This window comes from Pseudochaenichthys georgianus, chromosome 3, assembly GCF_902827115.2.
Source record: "Pseudochaenichthys georgianus chromosome 3, fPseGeo1.2, whole genome shotgun sequence".
In the NCBI taxonomy this organism is placed as follows: Eukaryota; Metazoa; Chordata; class Actinopteri; order Perciformes; family Channichthyidae; genus Pseudochaenichthys; species Pseudochaenichthys georgianus.
This window is the reverse complement of record NC_047505.1, coordinates 21,507,713-21,518,358: the sequence shown is the minus strand read 5'-3', so window position 1 is coordinate 21,518,358 and position 10,646 is coordinate 21,507,713. Positions and strand designations below refer to the sequence as shown.

General features: G+C 41.9%; 1 protein-coding gene across 1 annotated transcript; it reads right to left on the bottom strand.

Annotated features, from left to right (window-relative positions):
* Positions 1-8,385: 8,385 nt before the first annotated feature.
* LOC117462039 (cyclin-dependent kinase inhibitor 1-like) lies at positions 8,386-9,326 on the bottom strand. Its single transcript, XM_034104086.2, has 2 exons — positions 8,918-9,326; positions 8,386-8,810 (listed from the first exon to the last, which is right to left on the bottom strand). Exons 1-2 carry the CDS (start codon positions 9,324-9,326, stop codon positions 8,710-8,712), a joined length of 510 nt encoding a protein of 169 aa, XP_033959977.1. The 3' UTR covers positions 8,386-8,709.
* Between the last annotated feature and the right edge of the window lie 1,320 nt (positions 9,327-10,646).

Genomic DNA, 10,646 nt, shown 5'->3' with positions numbered 1-10,646 from the left:
GATGGGACCTACCTGTGGCGCTAATTGCAGGATATAAGAGGGCTGCAGAACAGGCTCTCGCTCTCTCTCAGCTGCCCTGCTCGGTGCAGCAGGACACCGCTCCTCTGTTCTGTTTTATTTTAGTTGGAACCACTGTGTTGGATAAATAAATGATTGTTACAAGCTGGCTCTGCTTGTAACATAAAGACAACAGTTCCACGCCGGAGTTGCCCAAAACAATCATTTATTTATCCAACACAGTGGTTCCAACAACAATAAAACAGAACAGAGGAGCGGTGTCCTGCTGCACCGAGCAGGGCAGCTGAGAGAGAGTGAGAGCCTGTTCTGCAGCCCTCTTATATCCTGGAATCAGCGCCACAGGTGGGTTCCATCACTGCTGATTACAGTAAACACACAGGTTACAGCAGCACCACCGGGTGGACAACCACAGGGTTGTCACAATTGTTTTTTGAAAACAATTAAATTACATAGGCATCATTGGAAATATGAAAACATTTGACCTTTGGTGGATGTCTTTCTCACAGAAAACAATGCCAGATTATTGACTTGTAGTTTGTTGAACTTTTACATTGATTTATGTGTGTGTTTATAGGCTTGGTGAGTCATACTCCCATATTGGAGGTCTCCTCTACAAGGTGGAGATGATCATCAGAGTCGGCGGAGCAAGAGATCCTGCCTGCACTGATTTACTCTGCACATGGAACGAGGCGAGCATGAAAGGTGTGCAACCAGCTCGAGTGGCCGACATCAACTTCTATGGTGATAAGCCCAAAGAGAAGGTGGTTGCCAACAACGCGCCAGTTCGTCGAGCAGACCCCCAACCCGTCTCCTCTGATGGATTTGAAGAATTCCTTGTTTCCCTTCTTGCTGCCTCCAACCCAGTCATGCCAGTTGGGCTCAGCCTCTTCGGTTCGACTTCTTCCAACTTCGCCCCAAAGAAAGCTGTTGTACCCTCACAGAAAGTCCCTCCAGGGCTGCGGTCCCTTTATAGAGGTGTGGAGGGTTTCAAGTCCCTTGATGAGGTGTACAGTGCTGCCACACAAACTATGACACTTGACCAAAAAGATGTGGAGCATATCGGTAATGTCACCAAGCTGCAGTCCAAGTCTTTGGTGTGGTACGAGCAGAGGGCTGGTCGAATCACCTCATCCGTTTCCCACTCTGTTCTTCGCACCAGCACTACAAAGCCATCACAGAACCTCATAAAAACCATATGTTGTGACAGGCCATCAAAGTTGAAGACGACTGCAATTATGTGGGGGAACCAACATGAAGAAGTTGCCAGGCAGCAGTATGCTGACGGGGCCATCTCTTCAGTGCACAGTGATCTGAAAGTCAACAACTGTGGACTCCTCATCAAAAGGGAGCAGCCTTTTCTCGCTGCCTCTCCAGATGCCATGCTCGTGTCATGGGATGGGCGTGCTGGAGATAAAGTCCCCATTTAAATTCCGTGAAATGAGTATAGAACAAATGAGCAAGGAGAAAGACAGTTGTCTAGACCATAATCTCGAGCTCAAGGTGTCACACCAGTACTACACCCAAACGCAACATCAGATGTATGTGACTGGTGCAAGCTATTGCGACTTGCTTGTGTGGCTGCCCACTGGGGGTCATGTATGCACAGTTTTCCCTGACAAGGAGTACACCCTAACTTCTGTGCCTGTTTTAACAGCATTTTGGGAGGGACATATTCGCCCTGAGCTGTTGTTCAGAAAGTTGGAACTGGGTACAAAGCAAACTGAACATGACAACAAGCAGGGTCATTGTTCGTGTGGCTCCGCAGATAGTGTACCCATGCTAGGGTGTGATGATGAGAAATGCACACACCAATGGTTCCACTGGGCTTGCGTTGGCATTACCAAGGAGCCTAGGTCCAAAACGTGGTACTGCGACAATTGCAAGTCGAGCAACACCAAGAGAAAGCGAACGTTTCGACAGTGAACGTTCACTGTCTCCTTTGACGCTTTCTCTTTCTCATTTGGCACAATTCTGCCATGTTTTTGAAAGTATGTGTAGTATAGTTTTTCAATGTCATGTTTATGTTTATAAATGTGTGTTCATGTTATGTTTTATAAATAATTATATCCGAGAAGGATTATTAATTCTCACATTATTGTGGATCATTGTACTCCTTCATAAACCCAGATGAAATTACAATTGAAACGATATTGTTGGCAACATGTATTATTTATGGGACACAAAAAAATCCATCATAGTCTTATACAAAGACACCAGGTCAATATTTGAACAAAGACAATAATACAGAAAATATGGATGGAATCCTAGGTAAAGTATCACAGAATCAACATACAAAATATAACATGGTCAACTCTAAATGTAAGCATGTGAACTAGCAACCACACATACAAATTCATTCCTTGTATACAATCCCACCCCCAAGGTTAGTCAAAATTGCACATACCCCAATTATCTTATCTGCACTTGATTTGTCTACCTGATCTGCCTCATCCTTCAGAGATTTAATATGTCGAATCGGCAAAGTGCCTTGCAAAATAACAAAACGTTTTTTCATTAGGCCAATCACACGCTCAATATGAATTCTCACAGATGACAATTTCCTAGAGGATTCAAGGTCTTTGGCTGGTAATTGACTCTGCCCTTTAGTGAATGCTGGTGTGAGCAGCTCTACACCAGCAATACCCGCAAACTCTTCCTTCATTGTAAACCCCCTATCCGCTAGAACTTGGTCACCCGGGTGATGGTCACATTTAGTCAAGAATCCGCTTTGATGTACTATTTCCACATCGCTCACCCTCCCACCCCAGGCATCAGACAGAAAACATATGGCACCAAGTGGGTTACATCCAATAAGAAACTTCATAGTGGTGTGACGCTTATAATTTGACCAGACTTGGGCACGAGCTTTAAGGTTCCCTGGAGATTCAATGAACACTTCAAAACAATCTATGATACAAGTCAGTCTAGGGTACAGAGCCTTGAATGCAGGTGGCATATTAGAAAATATGCGCTCCCTCTCTGGCCAACTAACAACACGCTTCAGTTTCACAAAGGCTACATCCATCCACTTCCAAAAATGATCTATGAGCGTGCTCTGAGGGATGCCTACCTGGTCTGCCAAATACTCAAACTTCATGCCATGTTTCAACTTCACTATCATATAAAAAAAACTGATCAATGTAGGGGATGGATGGGGTACCTTTGCATATCATCGAAACTAGCAATAATTGAAAAGTGGCTAGAAAAATGGGCCAAGTTAGTCCGGTGTAATACTGACACTTCTCATTGTTTTCAGCAACAGTGTTAGAAGACAGCCGGACAGAGTTGAGGGTGGCCCTAGCATGGTCCCTCTCAGCAAAAGCAGCATCTCTTTCCGCCCTGAGTGCAGAGATCTCATCGAAGAGCATCTGTTGAGGCACGGAAGGTGGAGACACTGAACTGGTCGACGGTTGAGGCGAATCAGGAGTAGGTTGATGCTGTGGAGGTTCGGAGGATGCAAGGGATGTGTCCTGCACTCCAACAGGGACTGCACTGCGTAAGCCACTCTGCACTTCTTTTTTGAGGGCCCATTTGCTTTGCCAAGCATCTTCTTTCCATGACGACACATAGCATTCGAGAACCTAATACACACAAACATTACATATATCAGGGGTTAGGGTGGTGCGATTATGGCAAAAATCATAATCACGATTATTTGGGTCAATAATTGATATCACGATTATTAAATACGATTATTCATTGACTTAGAAAAATAAATGTATTGAACTTTAAAACAAATAATAATTTGAACAGTATCTTTTTAACTGTTGTTTACCCTGAATGTATAATTGAACTGAAAAACCAATACAAACATAAATTAAATAAATGCATTTATATTTATATATATCATTTATATAAAATACAATTAATTGCACAGCCCTACCAGGGGTGATAACTAACACCTACCCACAGCTGGTATGTTATTGTAAAATTGTATACTTCACATCTATCACAACAGTATTCGATTTAGGCCAGGCATATCATCAGTATGTACATGAATTTTCGCAAACCTTCTCAGTTTCTGGCACTTGTCAGCTGTTGGTAGTTTCCCAGGCGTAGCAAAATTGGTCGGGATGTAATCTGGATGGCCAAGCTCCTTGGAAGGCTGCCCTGAAAAACAGATAAGAGCAACCATGATGCTACCATGCTATGATTCTGCTGTAGAGGAAGGTAAACAGTAGTTTGGTCCAGTCCGGGCTAGCGGCGGACATCAGATTAATCATAAACATAGTAGTTGTTCTGAAATACAACTTCAACTTACCAGAAATGAAGTGTGCCGAGCAGATGTACACATATTGCACGGTGTCCTTGGGTTTCCACGGCTTGCGAGAGCAAGCTCTCGCCCCCCGTCCTGGCTGTTTTTCGTGACTGGGGAACTTGAAGAAAGAAAACTTGGATTTCCCATCACTATCTGTCATCCAATGATGATTTCTACAAGTCCCAGCACTACACCACTTCACCATCTTCAAAGTATTGTAACTAACAAGTAAGTAACACGGCGGAAACCCCTGCCTGGTTGCACCTCGCGTAAAATGGCAGCTACCGGAAGTACGGTGTCGCGGTCGGCCCAAAACCCGGATGTGTGTGTGAAAGAATAAGTTTGTCCATGATGGCTCACTTCAGTGATAGTGATGACATCGTTTGCAAAATTATTAACCGAGTCATTTTCAAGATTGAGTTACAATGATAAACTGGAGTGGCAAAGGATCAGCTGCATGACCCCGCCATCAAGTGCTTCATCCAAAAGGACAGGAGGATGGACTTTGTGTTTGAGTAATTTGATCATCAAAGGTAGGCCTAAGTCATTTTCAATGTGGGCCGCCGTGCCGACTTAATTCATTTGTAATTGTTACCTGGCTGTGGGTGCCCTGTCATGATAGGTGTTTATATAAATGGTGTTGTTTTGTGTGGTAGAGGGTCGCTGTCATTGATGCGTTTTGCGGGCCGCTGTTTTGATATTCCGCTGAAGTATACGGTGTGACGTAATGACTCTTCTTTTTTTTCGAGGGGGGGGGGGGGGGGGGTCAGAGGGCCTAGGTATACAAGTCACGACTCGCCACTGTCTTAGAGGAAGTACAGAAACACGTAACTCTGGATTTGTTTTAATGTTTGAGGTGCAATAAACGACACAGCAGCTTTTTGGCATGTTAAAACTATTATTTTCTGTCTCGCTCATGAGAGTAACAGCTGGCGAAATTACAGCCTCGCCTACTGATTTCAAATGTGTGCTCTAAAATGATATTTATAAATGACTATTATCATTATTATAAGCAAGACAATAAATGGCAAAGATATGTAGAAAATAAACGTATTTAAGATACGTTCATAAGAAACGTAACGTGGGAGAAAATATGTTTCTAGAAGATATAAAATAAACGTATTTGAGATACGTTCATAACGAACGTAAGGTGGGAGAAAATACGTTTCTGGCTAAACGTAATTGAGAATGCAGTTTAGTTCTGTGGGGATGTAATTTTTAGGAGACAGGGTTGTTTTATATTTGCTGTTGTAAAGTATTGTCTTCTGTTGCTATTATAGTAAAGTGTTTTTATTACATGTAGGCCTACAGCACTTTGGCACGACCAAAAATCGGTTTTAAATGTGTTCTATAAATAAAACCTGATTTGAACAACACCTTACATTTCAAACCTTGACTTTTAATGTAATCAGATGTTGTTTTCACATTTGTAATATTTAGAAATATTCTTCTGTAGCAATAAAAGATTGTAGTTATTATTAACAAGTGTCTTTGTGTTGTGTATGGTGCCTTCAGGCAAGGAATCTCTGACTAAAACAAATGAGCTAAATATTTCAGTTACCAGGGAGAGTTTGTCTTTCTGCCAGAGGTGGTTTGATACAAGCAAAAAGTAATTTTTCATATTAAAAAGTGAAGGTTTTTGCAGTTTCTCTTCTCCTCAGTCATCTATCAAACTGATTCAAGGTACTGTCTCCGTAAAATCAGTGTATCTCTGATAGTGGCAGCCAGGCAGCAGAATTCATTTGATTTTTTTGATGTCAGGTTTGCTTTGTCTCCGCTGACTTATGGAGATAGCTAACACCATGGCTAACACCATGCCCTTTGCACGGGTGACCTTTGGGCAGCAGATGGTGACCTTTTCCTCGCTGGCCATCCATGGGGTGTCCAGGAATTCCTTTACACAAGTGGCCATGAGGAGAAAAAGCCCAAGTGACCATCTGCCTCTGGTGTCCGCAACAATGGACCCCACCCTCCTAAAGTGTGCTGAGGGTGGATGGCCTTTGTGCTACACAGGAGGTGAGGGAGGGCAGAGATTCACTACAGGGAGGGTGTAGAGGTTTTAAAAGAACCACAACAAAGACCGCAACAGTCATAAACACAAACAAATGTAAATGCTCAATTCGTGAAAACAACAACAGAGCTTTGCTCTGGCTAAATAACTTTAGTTAATATTTATGCTTACTCTGCATACTGAGTTGCAACTTGCTGAATCACAAGGTGCAAAGCTTAAAATGTAGCAACATACTAAATTATTTTTAGAGTTATTTTCACTTTACGTTTTAAAACTGTGTATTTCTTAAAACGCTGAGTGCTAATTTATCAACTAGATCACTGTTAGAGTTGCAAAACTTAATAATTGTTCTCATTTAGCTTCTTCTATATGGAAGAAAAGGAAATTAGTACAATAGCTTAGGTTTTATATCAGTGTTTGAACCTATACAGAGTACAGGTTTAAATCATTCAGCAATATGACTGCATTAATTGACACAAACCCTGCACTAGGGAAAGCTTCATTCACTGATAATGTACAAGCAGCTTGTAATGTGCATCTTTTAATGAATCTAATGAAGGAGTTGGGCGGAGAGATTGGGATCCCATGAGGTACTTTGAACCCAAGGGATGGTTACATTATTGATTTCTTGACTGGTGACATGAATTCAGTGGTGCATTATGTAAGATCATCTGTTCCTATGCAGAAATAACACACTTAACATTGACTGTCCTTGGCATTAAGGCATTTAAAAATGTAAATTATGTATATGTTATGCTTGCTTCATGCAGGAGGATACACAAGTAAACATAAGCCAAAGTCAGAATAAACATTAGTGGGATTGGTTTGGGCACATGTCAGTGATAATAGATGATCGACTATGAAAAGAGATGGAGTGAAAAGAGGGGAGACCTCGGGGGGTCAGGGAGCTCTAAGGGCTGATTTGCAGGTGAAATGGACGGCACACTCTGCTTTGTGGCCATTGTTCTGCCAGATGGCCTCTCCTATTTCTTTAGAGCTGAAACCCCAACACTGTGGGAGGGAATACGCCTCTGTGGGATTTGGCCTCTTTAATGGGCTAATTTGGCAGTTACAGCTCATATTAACGGATATAATTTCAAGCCTGACAGCACAGTCCTTATAATTTTGTGATTATGAAACATCTCATAATACAGCCCAGAAAATGCAATTACTCTAAAAGGTTTTTTTCTTCCTTCGATTGCCAAACTTGCAACATGAATTGATTTTTCTATGGCTTCAGAGGCATACTTATAATCTTACTCAACCGTGGCTGCCATGAAGTCAGCATAAAACCAAAGATGTACTTTCTTATAAGACTGCAGTCAAATTGAAAAACGAATCATTTGAAATTCAGTTCACAAATCTATAAAATGATTGAACTCCAGGTTTTTTTTTACCATAGTGAGTTATGACAGCAGCTTTTGGGTAAAGTGTTTGTTTGTACTCTTAAAAGCTGAAAGTGCATTTAAAAATATTGTTTATTACTCAAAACACACTTTCATTTCAGTTTCCAATTAATATGGCTTGCAAGATGTTTGACAGAAATATTTAAAAGTGTAAAGGATTTCCAAATAGGTTTGTGTCTCAACTCAAAATTGCAATGCAAATGCACAGTTTGTTATAATTATACCTTGTTTAGTATATTATAAATCATTGTTTTACATCCAAAACTATGTGCAGTTCTGCAAGGCACAGTTCATTTGGAAGCTTCAGATAGACAAATCTAAATCACGACAAGTTGTGAGGCATTGTTTGGAAAACTAATTACGAAGTTTTCCGAGCTACTTTTTGCCCAAGTTACAAAATATAACCAGTTTTTTAGAGTGTGTAAATGCATAAGCATTTAACACCAAATGAATATGGACAGTAGATAATTGGGTCTTTGTCTGAATATGTTAAATGTGCTTTATCTGAAAGGTGCAGATCCTCCAGGGAGACATATAATAATCCCTCAATCAGAAATAGTGTCATTAAAACATAGTTTATTTAACATTGCAATATTTGTAGGCTTTACATTCTCAGTTAGACTCTAGGCAAACATGACAAGGACAAAACAGTGCTGTTCCATTTCGCACGTCATAATACAAAAATCCACCAACAAGATTGAGAAATAAATGAAACATACAGAAACAAAGGACCAGTCAGTCTTACAAATGTGCTTTCTCACATAATAATGCAAATGAGAAATCTTTGAACAGACATATTTGTGAAATGAAACATAAAAATGCAAAGACGTTAAATAAAAAGTTCATAAATAGAATAAATAACAGAAAGTGGTATAATTTAACCAACACTCAAGTTGACAATAAAATAAAACGAAGTAATAAAATAACATAACATAAAATCCTTTGGTGCAGTGAATCGGCTTTGATCCAATCCATTAGGTATAAATATAAAAGAGTCCATTATTCCAGAAGCATGATCATCTTATAGTTTTGCACAGAGCAGCTTCACTGGAACTTGTGTGGAAAGGATTGAGGATGCACTTGGTTTCTGTGGTCCTCCTTCTTTTTGCGAAGAAATCTGCCAGAAAAACACGTTTACTCACTTAAAAAGACCAGCATTATCAGAATAAACTTGCGTTACAGCTTAAATAGCACACTTATGGATCTGCAGGGTTTGATCCTCACCTGTAATTCGTGCATTGCTCCTGGGCTTGGCTGCAGACTTTGAGAGCGTCCTCTTCCTTCGGACGGGCGTCCCCTCTGCGGGAAACTTCCGTTTGTTGGAGACCCTGGAGCAGTTCTCCTGGTCGACCCCTGCGCTCAGCCTCTCCTCTTCCTCAGTATATGCAGAACAAACATCCCTTCTCTGCTGCTCGGACTCCTGGTAGATATTAGCAGCGGACTCGGCGGGGATCTCCTCCCACTGAAACCTGCCCTGCAGCGGAGTCTCCGTCTGGAAGTTAAAGTTCCAGCGGCGGCTGTCCTGCTCCGTGATCTCCCTCATCTTCAGCGTCAGTTCCCGGCGCAGCTGCTCTCGGTCCACTGGGCCAAACAGACTTCTGCAAACGGACTCTCTGCACCTCATGGGATCCATTCTTTAGTTTTTACTTAGGTTTTTGTGTATTGGCTGCTGGTGCTGTGTTCCTCTGATGTGCTCTGGTCATCACTTCTCCTGCAGGGCTATTTAAAGGCTGCAGGGCGCACGAGGCTCTGTTTGTACACAATGAGCAGAGGCTGCTGATTGGCTGGTGCTCTCTGAATTGGCCGAAAGGGGGAGGGGGCGAATTATTTGTGTCCTGAAGAGTGAAGACTATTGGGACCCTCAACACAAGTCTTGGGTCCGTTTGGGATTCTTATGAGGGCCATTGTTGGAACTTGGAAGCCCACAGCCAATCAGCGCTTCATAGCGCAGAGCCGGGAAGCCCAGAAGGAAGTGCCACAAACTGCAGTTCATCTAGTGGCCGACAGGGGGTGGATGCAAAAAGGAGCAATTCCCATAGACCCCCCATGTTAAAATGCCCAACTTTACAGCATAAATAAACATGTTTCTAGCCTGGATCCAATAAAACTTATTCTGGATATAGTTAGATTCCACCTTCATGACAATGGAATAGGGAGTGCATTTTTTTACCGTGAGTTTTTATAGTAAGTAAAGTAACTTTTGCCGTGAGTGAATGAAAGTATTATTTCTAGGGCTGTCAGTCGATTAAAATATTTAATCGCGATTAATCGCATGATTGTCCATAGTTAATCGCGATTAATCGCAAATTAATTCGCACATCTGTTCTAAATGTACCTTAGAGAAATATTTTTTCATTTTTTAATACTCTTATCAACATATGATATGAGTGGACAAATATTCGTTATGCTAATGTTTATTATCATTTGAACAATGACAAATATTCTCATGAATATTAAACACAACAACCTCTGAACATCACAGATATTCGCCTCAATTCAACCTGGAACCTCTCATACAATACAGTGTGTGTGCGTGTGCGTGTGCGTGTGTGTGTGCGTGTGTGTGTGTGTGTGTGTGTGTGTGTGTGTGTGTGTGTGTGTGATGGTGGATCGTTGGAGCTATGTGCATCTCAAGGCATATGCTCGAATGGGAGCTGCCTGGACGCTGCGATCATGTTGCGCGCATTAACACTAGCTGAGTGTGCTGACTTTTCGTACAATGTCCCACTGTCTGGCTTCCTGCATAAAGTCAAGTGCTCGGCGCAGTTGTTGGCGAAATGTTGCTCCCCTGTTTTCATTTAAACAGCTCCTTATATCCGTTAGCGCAGCTAGCTAGCACCAGATGCTAACAACAACACGTAAGGTCTCTCTCTCGCTCGCTCGGGCCACACAAACACACACCCTCCCGGTCCTCCCGGTCCTCCCAATAGCCAGTCGGTGCCTGCCGGTGAGC